At 43.3% G+C, this 25,798-nt stretch overlaps 1 protein-coding gene across 1 annotated transcript in view; it reads left to right on the plus strand.

Annotated features, from left to right (window-relative positions):
• Nucleotides 1–25,798, plus strand: part of kcnd3 (potassium voltage-gated channel, Shal-related subfamily, member 3) — an 88,837-nt gene extending 63,039 nt beyond the window's left edge. The window contains exons 3-8 of the mRNA XM_058642661.1: nt 14,572–14,740; nt 18,215–18,316; nt 21,927–21,959; nt 22,072–22,164; nt 22,808–23,061; nt 23,397–25,798. Of these exons, the coding sequence (XP_058498644.1) occupies nt 14,572–14,740; nt 18,215–18,316; nt 21,927–21,959; nt 22,072–22,164; nt 22,808–23,061; nt 23,397–23,571 (826 nt within the window). The 3' untranslated portion in view covers nt 23,572–25,798. The remainder of the gene's footprint in view (nt 1–14,571; nt 14,741–18,214; nt 18,317–21,926; nt 21,960–22,071; nt 22,165–22,807; nt 23,062–23,396) is intronic.

The following is a 25,798-nucleotide window of genomic DNA, read 5'->3' on the forward strand; positions in this document are numbered from 1 at the left end:
TCTCTTCTCCAGGCGGAGGACATAGGACATGTCGTCTCCATCTTTACTCCCCACTTTCTTCCTCTCTCTCACTCTCTTTCTTCTCACCACCGCTGCTCTGAGACTGCTTCACTTTGCACCACTCGCTGATGGAGCTGCTCATTTAAAACACATTTAAACTGTGTCACTGACTTAATTACATTTTAGCCAATTATGGGTGTTTTTGGAAAGTGGGCTTGTGTGGTTTTTTTTGTTTGGCTGCGCGGGACCTGAGGGGCTTTGGGTTATTGTGAGTGTAATTGTGTGGAACTAAACAGACGAGTGTGTGTGTGTGTGTGTGTGTGTTCTGAGTTTAACCTTGAAAAGACACATGTCAGCAGACATAAGGTTTAGGACAAAACAATAAACAACAAATCATTTTGTGTCGCTCACTCTCCCACACCAAGGTCCAGAGAGAAAACCCCCCCACACACACAAATGTCTTATTTTGTCACTTCAGTGTTTGAAATCCATCGTTCCGATTGACCTCAGTGACACAAAGTGACCACACGAGGCAGCAGAGGACCAGCAGCTCCTGTCATTTCAAAGCCAATGTCTGTTGATACCGATAATATCCAGTTTACACCATAACTGCATTTTTCATCCATCCTAATCCATCCGGTCCGGGTTTTGTTGGGTACCCGTGCCTCAGGAGTGAAGTGGACAAAAGAACAGGATGATAATCCATCACGATGTTTTCTTTACAAATATTCAGGATTTTATTAAAGAACATTTCAAAGTACAAGTTTGTCAAAAACACATTTTAAATGTGAAAATAACTAAAACAAACTTATATATCATTAAATGATCGTTCACTGTTGCTCAGCCCACATGTGGCCCCTCCTCTAAGAGCTAACATGAGTGACAGATTATCTGTTTGATGGATTAGAATTTGTGGGTTGAACTGTGATGAGTGAGGCCTGGATCCTTCCTTCCTTTCTTCCTTCCTTCCTTCCTTCCTTCCTTCCTTCCTTCCTTCCTTCCTTCCTTCCTTCCTTCCTTCCTTCCTTCCTTCTTTCCTTCCCTCCTTCCATCCATCCTTCCTTCCTTCCTTCCTTCCTTCCTTCCTTCCTTCCTTCCTTCCTTCCTTCATCCTCAGGCTGTGAGGCTAATGAATGAGTGGGTGTAACTCTCTGAAAGCTTATTTGTGTTAAAGACGACATGTTTCCTTCCTCCCCTTCCTCTCGTTGCCATGGTTACTAATTGGCCGGTGCTCACACACACACACACTGTCCTGTCTGCGTTGGCCTGTGCTCCCAATCTGGAATATTCTAATCCCCTGCAGTCATTTTCCCTTTGAAGGTTGTGGGGTTTTTTTCATGTTTGACCTTGAGGGAAAAAGTGACCTCTTTCAAATTAAAATTTCATGTTGCCTCGCTGTAGCCTGCCCTCTTTTCTTCACCTCCACCCTCCCACTGTTCTCTCTCTCTCACACACACACACACACACACACACACACTCTATCAGACAGAATCGATAGATGACATGTGAGAGTAGTTCAGCACAAACAGCTTCTCTCTCTGCACGTCACAAAACCTCACCCTTACAATTGTCTAATAAACTATTCCATATTAATGTTCATCAAATGTCCAAAGTTACAAAAATCACAATAAATAAATTAAAACTGAGTTGTTGTACATCAGTAGACCTGTCAAGGCTCACCTGATATCATCTAAAAAAAGACACTTTATTTCACTGCTTTTTAATTTCTCTCACACCAAACCTCGGAGAGAAAATCAGTGATTTTAGCTGCTGGTGCTCTGCTGCCTCGTGTGGTCACTTTGTGTCACTGAGGTCAATCTGAACGTTGGATTTCAAACAGTGAAGTGACAAAATAAGACATTTGAACTTCATGATGGAGGCAGCAGTGTGTGTGTGTGTGTGTGTGATGTTAAAGTCACTGATTTTCTCTATGAGGTTTGGTGTGGAAGAGTGAGTGGTTTACACAGTGACATAAATTCTCTGTGGTGTGGATAAAGACACTTAGACACTTAGTTGTGATGGTTAAGGTAAGGGTAAGGATAAGGGAATGCATTATGTGTCCTCACTAAGATATAAAAACAACTTTGTGTGTGTTTGAAATGTTGCCGCTGCACAGACACTGTAACTCAAACCCAGACCTCATTACACGTCAGGATACATGACCATTCTCACGTTAAAACCCAACCTGGCAACCCGACACCACGCCCACACACACACACACACACACACACACACTCCTCCTAGTGGACGATCACACACAAGTTCACACACTGACCTACATGTCCATATGTTTGATAACAAGGGGCGGAGTCATTGTCAGGGTCGGGTTCCAGGGTGGGTTTAAGTTTACAGCAGGTAAAGGGCCGACATGAGGGTTCAAAGGTCGCTCTAAGTGATCACTAAGACTGATTTGCAAGAATGTGTGTGTGTGTCTGTGTGTGTGTTTGCATTTATATCTCTGTGGGGTCCAAAACAAAAGTAAAAACCTGTCTTTGTGGGGACATTTTGTGTTTGAGTGTCCAGCTTTTTCAGGGTTAAGACCTTGTTTTAGGATTAATGGTTAGTCTCTGTCTGTGTCTGAGTGTCTGTCCTCCCCTCACAGGTGCTCACACCTGTTGTCTCTGTCTCCTCAGCCTGGAGTATCTCCACCATGATGGTGGATGTAGCCTCTGTTGATTCACTCACTCATATATGCGCGCACACACACACACACACACACCTAACACATGCCACTCTCATCTGCAGGCAGTGAAATAGGACAGAGGCTGAGCTGGAGACACCTCTCTCTCTCTCTCTCTCTCTCTCCCTCTCTCCTGAGTCTCAGTGATGGCCCAGTTTCTTCTGCAGCCTACTTTATTTCACACACACACACATGCACGCACACACCTACACACACACACACGCACGCACACACCTACACACGCACGCACACACACACCTACACACACACACACACATTGTGGATTTATCATAGTGATTTTCCTGCTGTTTTTTCTCTGGTCACAGACAGACCTGTCAGTGTTGTTGTTATGTCTCGTTGCTGTGAGCGGACAGAACAGAGAACAGTGAGCGGACAGAACAGAGAACAGTGAGCGGACAGAACACAGAACAGTGAGCGGACAGAACACAGAACAGTGAGCGGACAGAACACAGAACAGTTAGCGGACAGAACACAGAACAGTGAGCGGACAGAACACAGAACAGTTAGCGGACAGAACAGAGAACAGTGAGTGGACAGAACACAGAACAGTGAGCGGACAGAACAGAGAACAGTGAGCGGACAGAACACAGAACAGTGAGCGGACAGAACAGAGAACAGTGAGCGGACAGAACACAGAACAGTGAGCGGACAGAACAGAGAACAGTGAGTGGACAGAACACAGAACAGTGAGCGGACAGAACAGAGAACAGTGAGCGGACAGAACAGAGAACAGTGAGCGGACAGAACAGAGAACAGTTAGCGGACAGAACACAGAACAGTGAGCGGACAGAACACAGAACAGTGAGCGGACAGAACAGAGAACAGAGAACAGTGAGCGGACAGAACAGAGAACAGTTAGCGGACAGAACACAGAACAGTGAGCGGACAGAACAGAGAACAGTTAGCGGACAGAACACAGAACAGTGAGCGGACAGAACACAGAACAGTTAGCGGACAGAACACAGAACAGCGAGCGGACAGAACAGAGAACAGTGAGTGGACAGAACACAGAACAGTGAGCGGACAGAACACAGAACAGTGAGCGGACAGAACACAGAACAGTTAGCGGACAGAACACAGAACAGTGAGCGGACAGAACACAGAACAGTTAGCGGACAGAACACAGAACAGCGAGCGGACAGAACAGAGAACAGTGAGTGGACAGAACACAGAACAGTGAGCGGACAGAACACAGAACAGTTAGCGGACAGAACACAGAACAGTGAGCGGACAGAACACAGAACAGTTAGCGGACAGAACACAGAACAGTGAGCGGACAGAACACAGAACAGTTAGCGGACAGAACACAGAACAGTGAGCGGACAGAACACAGAACAGTTAGCGGACAGAACACAGAACAGCGAGTGGACAGAACACAGAACAGTGAGTGGACAGAACACAGAACAGTGAGCGGACAGAACACAGAACAGTGAGCGGACAGAACACAGAACAGCGAGCGGACAGAACAGAGAACAGTGAGTGGACAGAACAGAGAACAGCGAGCGGACAGAACACAGAACAGTGAGCGGACAGAACACAGAACAGTTAGCGGACAGAACAGAGAACAGTGAGTGGACAGAACACAGAACAGTGAGCGGACAGAACACAGAACAGTTAGCGGACAGAACACAGAACAGTGAGCGGACAGAACACAGAACAGTTAGCGGACAGAACACAGAACAGCGAGCGGACAGAACAGAGAACAGCGAGTGGACAGAACACAGAACAGTGAGCGGACAGAACACAGAACAGTTAGCGGACAGAACACAGAACAGTGAGCGGACAGAACACAGAACAGCGAGCGGACAGAACACAGAACAGTGAGCGGACAGAACACAGAACAGCGAGCGGACAGAACACAGAACAGCGAGCGGACAGAACACAGAACAGCGAGCGGACAGAACAGAGAACAGTGAGTGGACAGAACACAGAACAGTGAGCGGACAGAACACAGAACAGTGAGCGGACAGAACAGAGAACAGTGAGCGGACAGAACACAGAACAGTTAGCGGACAGAACAGAGAACAGTGAGTGGACAGAACAGAGAACAGTGAGCGGACAGAACACAGAACAGTGAGCGTAAGTGGACAGAACACAGAACAGTGAGTGAACAGAACAGAGAACAGTGAGCGGACAGAACAGAGAACAGTGAGTGAACAGAACACAGGACAGTGAGCGGACAGAACACAGAACGTTGAGCTCCATCAGACTCAGTCATAGATCAGCTCAGGATCTATGACTGACTGTTCGATAAGTCATGCAGCGGAAAAACAGAGTGTGATACGCTCCAGCCAATATTGTCATTAACAACCTGACAGGAGCGGTGAATGAGAGGGTGAATCCACAGTGAAATTCACCCTAAACATGAGAAACATGTTTCACTTCATTTTAAAGCTGTAGTATGTAACTTCAGGTCACGGCGCCGATTCTTTTCTCATCAAATCGAAAACTTGTTGGTTCATAAAACGTCAAAGAAAATGCTGAAAAATGTTTATCAAACCTGGAAATGATTGAATGATTTCTGTGAAAATATTCAGCTGAAAAATCTTGAGAAACTTGTTTTAATTATTTATGACTTAAGAAATAAGTTGCAGCTCTGATTATTTAAATCGCCGTCTTTTTGATGTATTTTGCACAAATTGTTGTTAAAAGCACGTTTTCACATTTTTGTGTTCCCACTAGCCACAGATCCGGCTTTCCCCCACACAAACTCCGCCCACACAGACTCCGCCCTCACCTTACTTTGATCTGTATGCGGGTTACCGCAGCAACCATGGTAGAGGTTTTCATCATCTTCTTTAGTTCCCATCGTTCCACAGTGATAACCTGTAAAGCCAGACACTCACCGGCGCCACCTACTGCCAACAGGAAGTGCGACTTCAGTGACCCACGTGGTTTTATTGACATGAAGCGTTCATGGCGTGCTCAACATTTGCGTTCTCATTGTCGGTGGAGAGCCACACCATGGTCATTGTAGGCACTGCAGTTGTTGTTCAGTCTCCGTGCTTGGGAGCTTTTTTGTGTATACAGCAGTAGAGCCGTGGTGGGAGGAGACAGGAGGAGGCGTGACAGTGCTTATTTTTCCTGCTACGAACCAACTTTTCAAGTTCTAAAAAGCCATTTTTTTGCCCATGTCCTTTGTTTATGTTTGAAAGTTTCATACGACAGCTTTAACTTTAGCTAACAACAGCCAGAGGAAAAGTGCATTACACTCCAACCACTGAGCACTCAATGCTAGCCGCTCTGATCCCTGCTGCTAATGGCTAATGTAAGCCACTCTAATGTAACCCTTTTAACCGCAGTGACACGGCGCTCGCTCTGCACTCACACACACCCAAGTGACAGTGGGCGCTCTCCGGGGGTTTGTTTTGGTCTGTGTGCTGAAGTGTCTTTGAGCAAGACACTGAAAGACAAACTGGTGTTGTCTCCATCAATAAGTCCAAATGTCTGACTTTGTCTCGTCACTGTTTGAAATCCAACGTTCACATTGAAGTGACCACACGAGGACTTTGTTGTGGGAGAGTGAGTGGTTTCCAGTTAGAGGGGAAGACCATGTTCTGAAGACAACGTGGACTTTTATCAGCTGAGTCTTTGCTGACGCGGCACATTTGTGATAATTAGCCTCGTCTGTGACTTCAAACTAAATCGATTGGTTTTTTGGTCAAAACAAAGCACGTCTTCATTTTTTATGAGATTTTCTTTTTGGTTTCATGAACCAAATGAGTCATCAAGAAAATAACTGACAATTAAAATCAGCATTAGCTGCTGCAATAATATGAATCCAGGCCATTTGGATTGTAAAATGTTATTATTAAGTGTCTAACGTGTCATTTTATTGGGACATGTGGGAGAAACACTTTGCTCTCACACTGCAGTTCTGTTCTCTCTTGAATCAGCAGACTCTTACGCTGCAGGATGTTCTAACGTGGCTTCACCTGAGGATTCACGCGGCGCTGGACCGCAGCTTCATTCATTTTCATCTCCATGTGGGAGAAAGTTGAATGGTTGGTTATTGTGGTGGAGTCAGTGACTGTGGAGCTGCTGCAGCAGCCAGTCAGTGCAGAGCTGAACCAGGAGAGAAACATAATTGAGTTTCCTGTTATTGTGTTAGATTCATATACAGCACAGAAATGGAAAATATAAACATGCAGGTTCAGAAAAATGTTGTTATTAACGGGGACTCAACTGTTCTGCCAATATATAATTTTTTATTTCAACTTCAATATAACACTTTAATTTGTTGTATATTTTAATTTAGTTGTAAGTATAGTTTTCACAGCCACACTTTTATTAAAAGTTTGGACAAAAACGAAAAATCTACAATCATTTCATAAAATATTCACTTTATTTGACACAAACATAAACAAAATGAAAGCTGCCCTCGCAGCCGCTGCCTATTGGGCTCACATATCAAGTTTCGAGCCGATCGGTCAATGTACGGATACATTACAGGGCACTTCCTGTTTGGCGGGCGAAATGGCGGCGAATTAAATATGGTCGACATCGCATTTGTGTCAAGTTCGCACTCGTAGACGTGTTCAGGGGCGGTCTCTCGTGTCACGTATGAAGTTTTGTGCTGATTGGCCAATGCATGGCGAAGTTATAGCACACTTCCTGTTAATGGCGAATCACTGAAATTCGCTAAAACTGCCGTGGCCACGCCCTTTTTAATCTGCGAACTGACTCACTGAACATTTACTGACAATTCCATCGTCATCATGATGCTCAGGAGAGACACTCAAGATCTGGACCAAAAACCTGCCAATTATCCTCTCGTGTGGGCGGGGCTTAAGATCACTGTTCTTGTTCTCTCACTAAAATGTCTCATCTCACTCGTTCCCTCACTTCTTTAGCGTCTTCTCCTCTTTGATCCGTCTGTGAAACCTGCACAGAGACATCTGTGTCTCTGTCCGTGTCTGTGTCTGTCATCTGTGGAAGGCAGTAGAGGACAGGGCGAGGACATGCATGAACTGGGACAAACAGACGTGTTAGATCTGGTCTCTTCAGGATTGACCTGGAAGCTGCAGCGAGACATTTGTCTTCTGTTTATGAGACGCAATAAAAAAAACATGTCTATTATTAGTTCATTATTGATTTTTCTTCTTCTGTCGATTGATTTTTCTTCTTCATCAAACCATCGATCCTGATCTTTGATGGTGAGACATGTCCTGATGTCACCTGAGACATGTCCTCCTGTAACCTGAGACATGTCTTCCTGTAACGAGAGACACGTCCTCCTGTAATCTGAGACATGTCCTCCTGTAACCTGAGACATGTCCTCCTGGAACGAGAGACGAGTATAAAAGTTTAAAAGTAGAAAGTTACAGTTCACCCAGGACTTAATGTCTCTGAAACAACCTGATTTATTTCATCATAATAATAATAATAATAATAACAATAATAGTAATAATGATAATAATAATAACAATAATAGTAATAATGATAATGATAATAACAATAATAGTAATAATGATAATGATGATAATTACAACAACAACAACAACAATAATAATGATAATAACAATAATAATAATAATACTGATAATAATAAAAATAACAATAATAAATATAGCTGTGTGTCATCTGCATAACAATGAAAGTGTATGTTGTGCTTTCTAATAATGTTCCCTAAAGGAAGCATATATAAGGTAAAAAAGTATAGACCCCAGCACTGAGCCTTGTGGAACTCCACAATTAACTATCATTCTTCTTCTTCTTCGTCGTCTTCATGAAACTGCTCTTGCTGCTTTAACCCTTGTATTATGTTGAAAAAAAATTACATTGATTATGTTGTGGGTCATTTTGACCCGTACTGTGTAGATCCACTCAAAACAGTCAAAAAACAGGTTAAGAAAACCTCCACAAATTCAATTCAACTTTCGTAGGAAATGGTTTTTCCAAATATTTCAAGTAACTGTAACAAAAATTCGACAGTGGATTCCGACTCGTGGAGATCATGAACTTTTATGGCAAAGTATTCGGTCGTTCTTGTCGACCTTGATGGTAAAAATGTGAGCTGTAAATCATGTGATTTAGCTCTGCTGCCAACATTAATGCAGCGTCATGATCTGTCATTAAAGCCTGATCGTTCCTTTGTTCTCTTCTTCTTCTTCTTCTTCTTCTTTGTTCTCCTCTAGAGGTTCTGCAGCTTTAATAAAAATTGAATTTAAAATGTGCGTCATCATAGTGAAAGTTTTGTTCTTGTTTTCCAAACATTCAGAGTGGACAGTTGATTCCATCTTGTGGAGACTATGAACTTTTATGTATCCAGTATTTCTTGTCGACTTCGGAGCTAAAAGAAATTGTGATTCTGTTCTTGGTTTAAGGACAGACTGTGATGTGGGACATGTGGTTCCTCAGCTTTAAGAAAAGTTTTACAAACGTTTCAATAACCATGGCAGAGGTTCTTGTGAGGATCCAGTCGTCGGAGTCGTAGTAATATCGACCTTGAAGCTGTAAATCATGGATGTGAGTTGATAAACATTTAACGTTTACACTGAAGGTTCGTCTCTGTTCTCAGACTGAAGTGTCACGCGTCGCTCGACTGTCGCTGCTTCTCTCGTTTCACTGAACGAAAATAGTCTGAATTTAAATGCTCTCGTTCTCTTTAGTGATTTAATTAAAACGCACATAAAGGCAACTGTGCCCCGCCTCCTTTAACCTCCCCCTCCCCCTCAGCTCACAGAGATAGATGAGTTCCAATTTCAATTACCAACAGCCATTACTGCTTTTTTATCCATACATCAACCCTGAGGGCCTTTAAAGACGCACAGTGTGTGTGTGTGTGTGTGCATGTGTGTGTGTGGGCACAGAGGCACAAAATTGTGTAAATGCTGCTGCTTTTTCCTGTGAATCAGTCTGTACACGTGTGTGTGTGTGTGTGTGTTTATATTTATATGTATGTGTATGTTTATATTTATATGTGTGTGTATGTTTATATTTATATGTGTGTGTGTGTGTGTGTTTATATTTATATGTATGTGCGTGTGTATGTTTATGTGTGTGTGTGTGTATGTTTATATTTATATGCATGTGTGTGTATGTTTATGAATGTGTGTGTGTATGTGTGTGTATGTTTATAAATGTGTGTATGTTTACAAATGTGTGCGTGTGTGTATGTTTATGTGTGTGTGTATATGTTTATAAATGTGTGTATGTTTACAAATGTGTGTGTGTATGTTTATATTTATGTGTGTGTGTGTGTGTTTATATTTATATGTATGTGCGTGTGTGTATGTTTACAAATGTGTGTGTGTATGTTTATATTTATGTGTGTGTGTGTATGTTTATAAATGTGTGCATGTGTGTGTGTGTGTGTGTTTATAAATGTGTGTGTATGTTTATGAATGTGTGTGTATGTTTATAAATGTGTGTGTATGTTTACAAATGTGTGTGTATGTTTACAAATGTGTGCGTGTGTGTATGTATATATGTGTGTGTGTATGTTTATAAATGTCTGTGTATGTTTATGAATGTGTGTGTATGTTTATAAATGTGTGTATATGTTTATAAATGTGTGTGTATGTTTACAAATGTGTGCGTGTGTGTATGTTTATATGTGTGTGTGTATTTTTATAAATGTGTGTATGTTTACAAATGTGTGTGTGCGTATGTTTATATTTATATGTATGTGTGTGTATGTTTATAAATGTGTGTGTGTGTATGTTTTTAAATCTGTGCGTGTGTGTATGTTTATATGTGTGTGTGTGTGTGTATGTTTTTAAATCTGTGTATGTTTATGTGTGTGTGTGTATGTTTATAAATGTGTGCATGTGTGTATGTTTATATGTGTGTGTGTGTGTATGTTTATAAATCTGTGCGTGTGTGTATGTTTATATGTGTGTGTGTGTGTATGTTTTTAAATCTGTGCATGTGTGTATGTTTATATGTGTGTGTGTGTGTATGTTCATAAATGTGTGCGTCATAATTGTGTTTGCACTTCCTGTCGACTCTTAGAAGTGGAGTCACTGAGGCGCTCTGTTGATAGCAGTCTGCTAATCGCTAATTACAAAGACAGGCACATTACACATACACAGACACACACACACGCACACACACACACACACACATAATTGCTCGTATAACCGTCCCTGACTATTATTTAATGACACCGGGCAACTAAGTGTCATCACGGCAGCTAATGAGACGCCTGTGGAAGCGTCTCCTCCTCAGGTCACACTGGTGCGGCTTCTCTTCAGTAAAGTCAGCTGACAAACTGTACTGTAGAGCAGTGGTCCCCAACCACCGGTCCGCGGCCCGGTAGTTGGGGACCACTGCTGTAGAGAACCACCGAGCCCTGAGTGAACCAACATCTGTGATAGAGATCTGAGGGAGGGACTCAGAGGAGAACCACTGCTGGTTCAGGTCCTGGCACTAGTGTTGTTTTTGGCTGCCTGTTTTGATTTTAGTTTTATGAAAATTGTATTTTACTCTATTTTTAGTCATGTAATTCTATTTAACCCAATCAATGTAGTTTGAATAAGGTATTCACAATCATGTTGTTGGGTTAGGATTGTGTGTTGTAGGCGTTGGTGGCAGATATTTGAATTTGTATTGTTTCATTTGAATCATTGCATTGACTGTGACAGACTTCTGGGTTCTAGCAAAGGAAGAGCAATCGAGCCACGACCGCTATGTTACTCAAAAACATGAAGAGGAGACCTGTGTATCTGCGCTCGATTGGTCTTGCTAATTTTGAGAACTGAAAGCATTAATGATTCAGAATTGAAATATTAATGATTCAGATTCAGTTTCTGGTGGCACATATTTCAGCCCATTTGATTTGGTGCAGGACCAGGATTGCTCAGGACCAGGATCGCTCAGGTCCAGGCTTTTCTTCATCAGCTTCTGCAGTTACAGGGTTACAGTTTATCTGAGGAGCGCTGGGCTGTGATTCCCGGCCGTCTGTGTCCGTGTCAGGACTGAAGAGTGGAGCGCGGTACATCAGCGGGTCCATTTCAGGTCATAATGTGCGTTCTGGTCAAATGGCAGCAATTCGTCAGCGTGATTCGCGGCGTGATTGGTTCAGGGAGGAGAGTGATGATGATGACCTTTCCTCTGTGTGAGCGGAACGACCTTCACTTCATCAACTTCTCTCTGTGTTTCTTTTTCCCCGTCCACAAATGTAAATGAGGATTAAACCTTCTTGTCTCTCGTTCTGGACGTGGATTTCATCATTTAGGCAATAACATGTTTGTGTGTTGGATGAAAGGAGAGATTTTTATTATAACGTCATTCTGGTGTATTAACATTTCATCTGTGCTGAAATGGATTTTCTGCACAGATGTGATTAGTCCTGATTGGACTTCTTCTTCTTCTTTTTCCTCTTCTTAGCTTTTTGAAAATTTTGATTTTAATTTTAATGGTTATTTCTAATTATTTCGAGTAAAAATATAATCCATTTTAATGATTACCTTCTAGAATTGTTTCCTGTTTATATTTTCATGTTCCTCCACTTGCACAGTTTGGGCCACAGCCAGCCTCTGGTGGACTGTAGAGGTACTGCAGGTGGGCCTTCACTTTTGCATCATGATTCATTTTAATTAATGTTTATCGTTCCATGTCAACACAGACACTTTTATTTTGAAATTCTGTGAAACATCTATCGCTGTGACATCATGATTGATTTTGTTTTCAGCTGATATAAATGATTTTCACTTGACTGCCCCCTGCTGGTCAGATTAGATGATCAGTGACCCTCAAGGTCATTCCAGTTTGAGACGCCGGTTCTGGATCAAGCTCAGCAAATCAGGATTCATGTCTGAGTTTGGGGGATTATCTAATGCGATCCATATTTCGAGGCAGATTTTTCTCGTGTCCTCTGCTCGTCTGTCGTCCCCGTCGTCCCTCCCCCCTCATCTCCTTGCTTTCCTGCGTTGACATTTGAGGTGATGTTTGTCCTCGTCCCTGAAGAGCGACGTGTCACCAGAGTTTCTTCCGTCTGAGTGAGTGGCCATGAAATGTCAGGTGAGAGAGCAGATGGATGAGCGGCGGAGGCTCAGAGGACCAGAGAGACACCGTCAGAGGACCAGAGAGAGACCGTCTTTCGCGCCGCTGGGTCCTAAAGAGCTCGGCTTCATCAACGATGACTTTCTTTATTCTCCCATTTATGTGCAAGTGAAATGATCCTGAACATTGCTGCTGCTGTTAGTCAGTGGGCGGAGTCATTTTCATCCGCCCACTGACTGATGAAAATGCCAAGAAGTGGGCTGAGAGCTGAGTGGTGTAGCAGTGCAGCTGTGTGATGAACAGTGGCGTGTTTAAAAGGAAGGGGTCCTTGAAATCCTTGAAAGTTAAAAAAATCACCTGAAATAGTTGAACTTAGTGATGGAGGCAGCAGTGGATCAACAACTCCTGTGTGTGTGTGATTTTAAAATCACTGGTTTGGTTTGTTGACAAAACAACACAAACTTTAACTTTCCAGTCACAAAAGAACAACGCTGAGAGAACACAACAAATATCACACACAGTTTTTAGTTGTTTATCTTTGTTTTCACTGAGACTGAGCTTTAACTGTGTGTGAGGGGGCGGAGCTTCAGCTCTGTGCCAGGTACAGATTGTATCAGCGCAGACTAAATTAGAGGAGAAGGAGTTTCTATCTGGCAGTCTGAGCGACTCCTATTAAAGGAAGTCTGCAGATGAATAGGATTAGCTTTTCATTCGTGCTAATGGAAACGCTCATGTGAAGAGAGGAGGAGATGAAATCTTCTCTGCGCCACTGATACCATTCTTATTGCCTCATTAGGGCAGAAGAGCCATTAAAGACTGCGGATGTTGTGGTCACGGAGCGCTGTGTGGGCGGTGCCTCGCCGTGTGGGCGGTCCCTTGTCATGTGTGTGTGGTACCTCACCATGTGTCGGTCGTGCCTCGCCGTGTGTGGGCGGTACCTCACCCTGTGTGGGTGGTGCCTTGCCATGTGTGGGCGGTACCTCGCCATGTGTGGGTGGTGCTCTGTAAGCTTTTGGGTTTTACTCTTTTCATCAGACTGTGACTTTAGTGTTTAATCAGATTATAACCCACAGATGGGTCATTGCAGAATGTTCCCAAAGTTTTATTTAAAGGACTGAACATCTCCTGGAAATGATTGAACACATTTTATTTTGGAGGATTTAGTTTGAGGAGCTTCTCTTCTTTGTGTTTATGAATTAGAAACCAGCTCTGTTCCATAGAAAAGTTGCTTTTGCTCCTTCAGCTCCTCTGTCTCCTGCTCGTGTTACGGTAACACAGTTACTGTAATTGCGTTGTCTGTCTTTGAGCTGCAGACGGGATTGTTTTTGACTTGCAAATGTTTCAGATTGAATTGGACTAAATGACTTTTGGGAAATGTCTCTGGCATTTACCGTGTCCTCCTCTGGAAAGGTTAATATTATCTCCTCTCGGAGAACGAGGCGCTGGCTTTTATTGTCTTATTCAGCCGCCGTGAAGGTTTGGGAGGAGCTTCTGGCTCTGAAGTTACTGTAGCATGAGAAACAGCTGCAGTGAAGAAGACCCACGAGAACATGTTTGTGATCGGTGTTTGTCCACCACGTACTAACTAACTACTTCATAATGCAGTTAAGAACATCCTTCAAAGTGTGTCGTTATGATTTTAGCTACGTTGGTTTGTCTCTCGTCATTTCGTCAGCTGACCTGACACACGCCATGAAGTCATGAATGTCGAACGTGTGTGTGTGTGAAAGAGTGAGTCTTTTTGAGGGGTTTTTTTCTTGAGTCCTACCTGCAGCCGTGGTTTAAGTGAGAGTGTTGTTGACGGTTTGATGCTGGTTTTAGGCAGAGGGGGCGCTCACGGCACCGTTATGTGTGTTACAGTCAGATTGAATTAACATGTCTCTCTCTCTGTCTCTCTCTCTGTCTCTCTCTCTGTGGCTCAGGTATGGAGACATGGTTCCTAAGACGATCGCGGGAAAGATCTTCGGCTCGATCTGCTCTCTGAGTGGAGTGCTGGTCATCGCTCTGCCCGTCCCCGTCATCGTGTCCAACTTCAGCCGCATTTATCACCAGAACCAGAGAGCAGACAAGAGGCGGGCACAGAAAGTACAGGTGAGCGTGTTCTTTACCTTCACCTGGACACCAGAGGGCAGCGCTGAGCTGTGTGTCCCTCAGACAACAACGACGATGATGATGATGATGAACATCCATATTCATATCACCTGACATCCACACCACTTATTATGGTCTGTAAATGACCTGTGGTTAATATAAATGAACACACACACACACACACAAATTAAACACTTATTTATGTACAACTTTACAATAGTAAAGAAAAGTGTTAATGTTAGGGTTATGTTAAGATTAATTACATTAAATTACATTAAAATAAAGTCACAGCAAAGACATTTTTACAATATTTGCAAAACCAGACACTTAAATAAATCTTCTTTAATTTATTTATTTGTTTCTTCTTTTAACAAAAACATCAGCCAGTTATTTAAAATTTTCTATACATGTTTTTTCTATTGAAAGTTTCCATGGTCTAATTCAAGCTAAATGATCCTTGAAAAGCAAAATCCACATGCTCCTCCTCCTCCTCCTCTTCCTCAGAAGGTTAAAGTCTAAAGGTGGTGATGACTTCTGGAGTGTTTGTCTCGTGCAAGACGATCAATAAAGTTTTTTTTTAGTTTAGTCTGTGTGTGTGTGTGTGTGTGTGTGATGTTAAAATCCCTGGTTTTCTGTGAGGTTTTCTGTGATGTTCTCGTCTCACTGTGAGATTACGTGCTGAACGTATTCTAAACATATCGTAGACCTAAACTGGCTCAGATTTTATGAGGTGAGCCTTTGGTTAAGAGGCTAAAATCAGTTTTTCTCTGTCGTCCCCGGCGGCGGCGATCCAGTAAACTCAATATCACAGCAGCTGTTGCACCTGCCTCTGTAATCCAGTTCTAACAAAAGTCTTTAGTGTGTGAGTGGTGTTAGTCTGAGGTTAAGCTGCAGAAGCAGATATCTGCGGCCCGAGGTGTCGGGAGGACGACGTGATTTCCTCACAATCAATTCTCGCCTTGGTTCAGTTTCCTGCCTCTGGATTTTATTTCAGAGTCAAATTCTCACCAATTTCTCTTGTGCTTTCTTCTCTTTTTCCTCCGAGGCTCTTCACTGGTTTGTGTCATGGTTCGTGTGTGTGTGTGTGTGTGTGTGTGTTATCGCAGAGCAACATGCCTCAGAGGAAGTTACTGACTTCATTTCCTTGTGGCAGAAACGTCAGCGTGTATAAAGGCAACCTTTAAGATGAGCTGCAGGTGTGTGTGTGTGTGTGTGTGTGTGTGTGTGTGTGTGTGTGTGTGTGTGTGTGTGTGTGTGTGTGTGTGGTTCAAAGGCAGAACCTCATCTGGTCTCATAGCTCGTTTTTTTCACTGAGCCACATTCTGCAGAGGAGTCTGTGGATTTTTAAACTTTTACTTTCAACTTTAAAGAAAATAAATAAATAAAAGTCTAACTTCTAACAAGGCGTTCTGGGTATGCTGATAGCATAGAAGGAGAGAGTGTGTGTGTGTGTGTGTGTGCGCGTGCTATACTAAAACGCCTTAACCGCGTCGCCTACGCTCGTCTCAATGTACATGGAATTATTTAGTATTTAGTTTAATTTAATATTATTAATTATTTATTTTTATTAAAATAAATGTTTTTATTTTAAATAAATATTTAATTAATTATTATTTTTTATTTTTTAATTATTTTAATTATTTATTTATTTACGGAATAATTTCAGCGACTTCAAAATTAAAATAAGCTCTGATGGGGCATTCTTCTATAAGTTCTGCTTTCTTCTAAACAATCCCGTATGAACCTGAGACTGTGTGTAACAGCTGATCTGTGTCGATAGAAAATGAATAACTGTCAGCACACCTGTCGCTAGGCCCATCCCCAAGAGTGCTTGTGCCCCCCCACTTGAGGCACAGAGCTCTCAAAAAAATGACTTTAATTTGTATTTTATATTATCATATTAGCTTAATAAAATACTTGATAAATACTAATGTTGCATTCTTTGTCATTAAAACATAAAAAATATGGGCCTGGCTGTCAGAAGAGAGCTTCCCCCGTGTATAAAGACGCGAATGCCGCTGTTCATCACACAGGTGCTGAAAAGTGACAACACATCACTCACTGTCTACCAGGACAAACACATGCAGATGACCAGTGTTTACTGCGTTCAGTCCACATGAGCGTCATGGAGTGTGAACCGCGACAGGAACGGCAATTTCTAAAAAAATTGATGGGGTGAAAATTGTTGATCATAAATAGTGCTGAGGACGTATCTGACGCCTATGGTCCCACATGTGGTGACGTGGGCATTTAATAATTGTAAATTATGGTCATAACATTTATACCATGGAAATTATTTTAAACAGAGGTTTGTTGTAAGTGGGCATGTGTGTGTTGTTGTTCAGCACCGTGTTCTGTATGCGTTCCTGGACCTGTGACCTGTGACCTGTGTCCGTCTCGTCATCCCTGCGCTGTCATATGTAAACTTTGTGTTCTGGCACCTTATGATTTACAAATGACGTGCTGGTTGTAGGCTATACCTGGTCATATTGTTGTTGATTATGTTTAACATGATGATTACATGCTGCATGAAAAGAGTATATGATAATAAAAAATATACGTATTGTAGGTTAATAATTGTGCCCCCCCCATGCATTTCATATGCCCCCCTTAAGACTGAGGTCTGGCGACGGGTCTGACTGTCCGGTCCTGATGATCCAGTGTACCTCATGCGTAAATAGGCGTTAACGCGTGTGTCACTATTGTACTGCAGCCAACGCTTCAGGCACCTTAACGTGTGCATGTGTGACTGAAATAGCCTAAACTGTGACATCGCTCTCTCTTGGTAATACATGGACTGCTTGAATTGTGAAGCAGCTGTTAAATTCAAAATGCCTCATCATAAAGTAAATAATTATTTGTACATTGAGACGAGCGTGCGCACAAGAGTCCGCTGCGTTTGCACGTGGCACGGCACGAATGACCCCTCGCTGTTTGATTTCCACAAACACTACACAGTGTGTGTCCGTACACTCATTAACAGTCACGCGTGGTCTTCATGTCACGTATTTGAAAGTGAATGAATTTACACGCGCACGTTACAAGTTTGATGTCATCGCATAGAATCATACAACATGATTCAGTCTAGAAGGACATGTTCTTAGCGTCCCCTCCATTAAGCATGGGCGTTGCCCGGCAACGTCGCCACGGCCACACACTCCTGTTTGTACGGCGACCCCGGAGAGACGGCGCTATTGGCTGAGCACAAAGTCAGGCTTTGATCCCAGAGGCCCGCGGGAGCGCTGTGTCAGCACAAATGTCCATAAAGTGATAAAGAGTGTGAGGACGCGGAGACACAGGGTACAGAGAAAGTTCAGCCTGACTTTACACACAGAGTTTATAACGTGAGAGTTACTTGACATTACTGTAACTGGTCATCACTTCATCTCATCATTAACCGGTGTTTTAAACTGGACTTGTGTGTGTGTGTGTGTGCGATGACTAACATGTGTCTCCTGCTCTCTCTCTCTGCAGAAAGCTCGTCTGGCCAGGATACGATTATCAAAGAAGGGAAGCTCCACCGCCTTCCTGCACAGCAAACGCAACGGACTCTTCAACGAAGTTCTGGAGCTGACGGTAAGAAAAACATCCTGCTTCAAACCACACAAGCTTTTTGTATTTCAATAATAATAGAATGTATAAAGTTGTCTGCTGATTTGACTGAAGTCAGTTTTTACCTGCGTCATTCAAACTGAGTCGCCCCCTGGTGGCTGACGACTGCTTCCTAAACCTCATTGACAGATACCGGCTATAAGATCAAGGCAGTGATAGCTTTAGTTTGGACGATAATCGAGACTGAGCCGGAAAAAAAGGAGCAGAGAAAACTGTTGTGGGAGGAACCGAGGAAGAGGAAATGACATTGCGAGGAAAGGACAGAGTGAGGAAAGGACCGAGCAAAGAAAGGACAGAGCGAGGAAAAGACCGACCGAGGAAATGACAGAGCGAGGAAATGACCGAGCAAAAAACGGACTGAGCGAGGAAATGACAGAGCGAGGAAATGACCGAGTGAGGAAAGGACAGAGCGAGGAAATGACCGAGTGAGGAAAGAACAGAGCGAGGAAAGGACAGAGCAAAGAAAGGAGAGAGCGAGGAAATGACCAATTGAGGAAAGGACAGAGCGAGGAAAGAACTGAGCGAGGAAAGGACAGAGCGACAGAGCGAGGGAAGGACAGAGCGAGGAAATGACCGATTGAGGAAAGGACCGAGCGAGGAAAGGACAGAGCGAGGAAAGGACCGAGCAAGGAAAGGACCGAGCGAGGAAATGACCGAGCGAGGAAAGGGACGAGCGAGGAAATTGACGGATTGAGGAAAGGACAGAGCGAGGAAAAGGACCAAGCAAAGAAAGGACAGAGCGAGGAAATGACCGAGTGAGGAAAGGACCGAGCGAGGAAAGGACCGAGCAAGGAAAGGACAGAGCGAGGAAAAGACCGACCGAGGAAATGACAGAGCGAGGAAATGACCGAGCAAAAAACGGACTGAGCGAGGAAATGACAGAGCGAGGAAATGACCAAGGAGGAAAGGACAGAGCGAGGAAATGACAGAGCCAAAAAAGGACTGAGCGAGGAAAGAACAGAGCAAGGAAATGACCGAGCGAGGAAATGACAGAGCGAAGAAAGGACAGAGCGAGGAAATGACCGATTGAGGAAAGGACCGAGTGAGGAAAGAACAGAGCGAGGAAAGGACAGAGCAAAGAAAGGAGAGAGCGAGGAAATGACCAATTGAGGAAAGGACAGAGCGAGGAAAGGACCGAGCGAGGAAAGGACAGAGCGACAGAGCGAGGGAAGGACAGAGCGAGGAAATGACCGAGCAAGGAAATGACCGATTGAGGAAAGGACCGAGCGAGGAAAGGACAGAGCGAGGAAAGGACCGAGCAAGGAAAGGACCGAGCAAGGAAATGACCGAGCGAGGAAAGGACCGAGCGAGGAAATTGACGGATTGAGGAAAGGACAGAGCGAGGAAAAGGACCAAGCAAAGAAAGGACGCATTGATGCATTGATGCCCACCAGCAAAGACACAGACACGTTGAGAACAATTTATGGTGGTGTACTCCTGTAAAACTGTAGGGGGAGCTCTGTAGAGAAAAAGTGTGAAAAAGCGACCAGACAAAGTTGTGATTTAACTGGTTTGAAAAGGTTTTTTGTTTCACTGAGAACACAAACAGTGTCACAGGAAGTGTCAGACAGGAAGGTAAAGTGTGGTCTAGTAAATATCAAGGCTGTTATTTACTAGCAGCGTCCACGGCATCACGCAGGGCGACACTGTGTCAAGCTGTTTCCACTCTCACAGTATGGCAGCCGCCCGGGTGCTGAGTTATCGCCATCGCCTCCACAAAGACTGATACTGAACGACGAGTCGCTTTAGTTCATGTGTTGATTTGTTCACCACTTTTATTTTCATTTTATTTGCACAGAAATGACTCAAAAATAACTCAAGTAAAATAAGAGTTTGAGTCAAACCAAAAAAAACACATCTGCAGAAGAAAAGACACTCGAAAAGAGTTTAAAATGTTAATTAGAAAAAACATGCACTATTGTCCAAGTTCAACCAGAGAGAAAATCATCCACAAAATATCATTGAACTCAGGTCAAAGGTCACATGTCAGATGTTTGGTGTTTTATTGAAGCGCAAAACGACCATGAAATGTTCACTCAAGTTCCAAAACACACAAACGTCTGATTCTTATTGTGGAAGATGAGTTGTGTGGGGGGGGTCAGCGAGAAAGACGTCCTCTAGATGTCCACAGGAGGTGTCCACAGGAGATGTCCACAGGAGATGTCCACAGGAGGTGTCCACAGGAGATGTCCACAGGCCACAGTTCAAAGTTCTGTTCTAGAGAGAAACACGACCATGAAACGTTCACAGACCAAAGCTCAGACTGTCTGACAGTGTTTTTGCAGAGACAGAGAGGGAGAGACACCAGTGGGACGTCCACACACCACAGTTTAAAAACCACTTTGAGACAAAAACATCTGTGTTTTTCTGCAGAGTGAAATGTCCACAGACCACACGTCAGGACATCATCAGGACAGCTGTGAAGAAAACACTGTGATCTTTGTTTTTGAGCAGATAAACCGTGTGAGCTCAGGAGATCGACCCTGACGAGGACACGCACTCACAGTGTTTTCCTTTAAACACCAGCCGCACGCTTAACAAACACAAAATTGCCTCTACAAATCCTCCAAACAGGGCATTTCAGCTGCCTTTGGACGTTGCTGTGGTGCATACACGATCAGGACGCTGTTTCTCTTGTTGTTTTTCTTTCATAAACAGCTGATTCTGCTGAGGGAGACTGATGCAACACGCTGAAATGTGTTTGTGAAAACACTGTGACATTCTGCAGTCAAGTCAACTGTGGACCATGTGATTCATGCCACAATATTTAACAGTCATCGCCTAAATATTCACAAGATTCTGTGAAAACAGCCAGGATTCAAAAAAACAACAAACTTTCTAACCAATTTTCAATGTTTGAGTGCAGATTAGACCAGGATCAGTTCATATCTGTGTGTGTGTGTGTGTGTGTGTGTGCGATGTTTTGTGCTGAGAAACACAAAAAAAAACTGTAGATGACAGAATCAACTTGTCTTATACAAGTTAAGATTCTAACATCATTGGTTACTGGTCAGGTAACTTTATAAATCCATGTAATCCTGAACATTGTGCCCTTAACTAATTATTATTATTTTTATTATTATTATTATTATTATTAGCATTATTGCTATTATTATTCTTATTGTTACAACAAAGACATTTTTTAAATGTTATATTACAATATCGTTCCACTAGTCACAGAACCCTAACCCCACGTTAATCCTGAATGTATGACTCTTATGTTATTATTATTATATTATATTATAATAATATATATATTATAATACTATTATTATTGTTATTATTATTATTATTATCATTATTATTATTATTATTATTATTATTATTAATAATAATAATAATAATAATAAGTGTTACAGTGTTTTAAAGCAAAATCTGTACATATATATATATCTAGATATATAAGTATATAATATACATACATATATATAGATACACACATGTATCTGAACTGAAATATCTGTGAAATACAGTGAGTGTGAGTTGTGTTAAAGTCCAGATCCACTCATGTTCTCAAACACCATTAAAACCTGAACCTGTCTCTTCTGCTTTTGTCTTCCTTTTCCAACTCAAGCACCTTCCGTACAAGATGAACCTCTCAGATCAGGTAGTGACACGACCGCAGGCCGCCGCCCACCTCCCACCCCTGATTACTGTCACCCTGACAGCAGACCTCTCACTTTCTCCTGTGTGTGTGTGTGTGTGTGTGTGTGTCACAGAGTTCCACTGAGGAGGAGCAGCAGTTGAGTAAGTCGACGTCTCTGTTAGAGAGCCAACATCACCACCTGCTGCACTGTCTGGAGAAAACCACTGTGAGTGAACACACACACACACCCACACATATATTTAAGTAGTTTAAAACCATGTTCATGTGTCAAACTCAAGGCTCTCGGCCCATATCCAGCCCGCCATACTATTATATTCAGTCCACGAGACAATATTTTTATGTGCGGGGCCTCAAAGTCAAAATGACCTGAGGATTCAGTGAACTTCTAGTCTGGTCAGGAGGAGGTTGGGGGGGCCGGGGGGAAAAATGTATATACATTGTAGATGAATCTGGTTCTTGTTTACTCAACAAAATGTTGGAAAATATAAACTTTGTACTGATGATGTTTTCAAATGTTATATGGAGCAAAGAAACCAGAGAATTTTCACATTTTAGAAGCTGAAAACACAGAAATCTTGTCACAGTTATTTTGTTTAAAAAAAAACAAAAAACATAAAAAAAAAAGGACTTAAACTGATGGAATTGATAATCAACATTGTTTGACCTTTATATTGATCTATATCTTTACATGTGACTGGAAACACCATAGAAAAAGGCAGAGATCTTTACGTCATTATAGACTTTAACATTTGATAAGAGATCAAAAAAAGAATCTCTGCTGTAACATGTTCTCTGTGTGCTTGGACACACGTGTCCAGCTCTTTAATGTCTCGCCGTCTTCTCGTCAGAACCACGAGTTTGTGGACGAGCAGTATTACCAGCAGAGCTACCTGGAGGCGGGGCTCCAGAACTACTCCTCGCAAAGCCCCTCCCTCTCCAGCCAGGATGGCGTGACGGGCACGTGCTGCACCCGCCGAAGCAAGAAGCACCACACCCCCTTACCAAACGCCAGCGGCCCCGCCCACATGCCACCGCTGAGACACGCCCACCCACGTGGTCTGCAGGAGCTCAGCACCATACACATCCAACCACTCAGCACCAGGTGTGTGTGTGTGTGTGTGTCTGTCTGTCTGCATTTAGCATTAGTTTTTAGGTTTAGTTTAGTTTATAAAAACACATTTGTGATTTAATGTCACACAGGGTGCGGGGGGGATTAGGTAGGAGATTACAAAGAGGGAGTGAGATTAATAAATCTAAAGTCATTTGGTTGTAATTTCTTTGTAGTTGTGTATTTAAGATGAGTTTTTCATTAGCTGCGTAAATTAAACAGATTAAATTACATTTGTTCCAGATTACGCGGGAGGTTCGTGATGTTTCATGTAAATACAGACTGCAGCTTCAGATGAAGCTCTGACCTTTGACCTTTGACCCCTGCAGTCGCTCCAGTCTGAACATGCGCGTGGACGACGCGGCGCAGCTGAACTGCCAGAGCAGCAAGATCACCACGGCGATCATCAGCATTCCCACGCCGCCAGTAACCACCCCCGAGGGCGACGCCCACCTGCCCGTGGGCCCCGCCCACCAGAACGTTGTGAAGGTGTCTGCGCTGTGAAGACATGAAGAATTTAAGGAGAGAAAAGACTCCCGGAGACAGACTGAGGGACAGACTGAGGGACAGAGGAGGACTGAGGAGGACTGAGGACGATGATGATGATGATGGTTCCTAGTCTTAGCTGTGGTGGAGCCTGCCCTCTGCTGGTCGAGCGCTGCGATGGCATGGACTCTCTGTGCAGACAGAGGACGGCTTTCAGAAACAGTGTCTTCATGTTAGTGGTCGGCCTGCATGTGAGCGCGAGTGTGTGTGTGTGTGCGTGTGTGTGCGTGTGTGTGTCTGAGACGAGTGTGTCACCGTGCCCCCCCTCCCCCCCCCCGGGTTTTGGACTCTCCCCTGTCTGGTGTTTTTTCAGCAGAAGGAACCAAATCTTTCCTCCTCTCAGTTTTCCATGTGTTTGTCGGTGATAAATGTGTGTGCTATGTGTGTGTGTGTGTGTGTGTGTGTGTGTGTGTGTGTGTGTGTGTGTGCGTGTGTGTGAGTGTGTGAGTGTGTCTCAGTGGATTTTAAATGTTGGGGAAGTCTCCGTGTGTGAAAGTGTTTCCTGTCAGAAACCCTCGGCTCGGAGCCTTTTACACGACATGTGCCTGAGTTTAAAGATTCATTTGTTTTCGTAGTTTTCAGACGGACCTCGCGTTACGTAACTTCAATTCTCAACAAGAAGAAAACATCCCATAATCACCGCAGCTGAAAGCACACGGCGTTCGCCGAGAGTTTCTGACACAAACGTTTCCCGTGAACTATTTGTGAATATTGTTCATAGAATATTTTGTAATATTTGACATTGTTTGGCAGAACCAGTGAAGCTGTCTCTCTCTCCCACTGTCTCTCTCTCTCTCTCTCTCTCTCTCTCTCTCAGTGTTGTCCTGTTGTCTCTCGCCCTCCTGTGTGAACAACACTCTGCTTTCAGTCTTTATAGTCGTCAGTGTTTTTTCTTCCTCACACTCAGCGCCTTTTTCCAAACTGTTGGGTAAGTGTGTGTGCGTGTGTGTGTGCGTGTGTGTGTGTGTGTGTATCAGGGGCCTTTTATGCCAGCACACTATACTAAAACGTCGCCTACGCTGTATAAAGACTGAAAAACAGGCGTGCGATACACGTGCGTACAGGCATGTGTATTGTGAGTACACCAAATAATGAAGGGTGACGGGTGATAAGGGTCAGGTCACGTGAGAACGCAGCGGACGCCTGTGCGCACGCTCGTCTCAGTGTACAAATAATGATTTACTTTATGATGACGAATTTCACTTCACAATTCAAGCAGTCCATGTGTTACCAAGAGAGACAGTTGTGACAGTTGAGGCTATTTCAGTCACACGTGCACACCTTTGCAGCGTCTGCGTGACGCCTACGTGACGCCTACGTGACGCCTGCGTGACGCCTACGTGACGCCCGTCTGTCCATTGAAAGTGAATGAATGTACACGCACACATTAGAGGTTTGATGTCATCACAAAGACACTGTACACGCGTTTTTAGTATAGTGTGTTGGCATTAAATGCCCCTGATAGCGTGTGTGCGTGTGTGTGTGTGTGTGCGTGTGTGTGTGTGTGTGTACTCTTTGTGGTAATAGGAAACTTGATGTTTGTACTTTTTGTCTTTCTTGATGTTTTTTCCCTTAAAAAAAAGAGATTCTCTTCACTTTGTCTTCTTGAGAACTTTTATGGAGGGATGGCTGTTGTCATGGTGACCATAGAGACACAAGGCGCTGGGGGGCGGGGCATCGGCCTGTTAGTATTTAGTATCAAAGTTGACCTTTGTAAGTGTGGACGTTGACCTTTGATGTCGATTCCTCCAGTCCAGCAGCTCCACAGAGTCCAGTCCAGGTTTTCAGTAGACGAGATCATGGACTATCGAGGATAAAATGGACAAGGTCAAGGAGTCAGTCGAAATATACTGTATAGCCACTAGGGGGCGAATAAGCTTCTACTTCTCACTTAATGTGAGGTGTGAATGCTATTCTGAAAATGATGTTCCCATGTCGAGTAAATAGACCATAATATGTCACAAATATGAGCGGACGCCAGTGTAAGTGACAGCTGGTGTCGTCCAGTAGGAGCCTGGCTGGACGTCAAAACTCTGAAGGCGTCACAACAGGAGTTCGGGTTCTTATCATGACTTGACAACATACATATATATATATGTATATATACATACATATATATATATACATATATATGTACGTATATATGTATGTATATATACATATAGGTGGTTTGATGTTTCTGCAC

Source organism: Solea solea, chromosome 11 (genome assembly GCF_958295425.1).
Source record: "Solea solea chromosome 11, fSolSol10.1, whole genome shotgun sequence".
Taxonomy (NCBI): Eukaryota; Metazoa; Chordata; class Actinopteri; order Pleuronectiformes; family Soleidae; genus Solea; species Solea solea.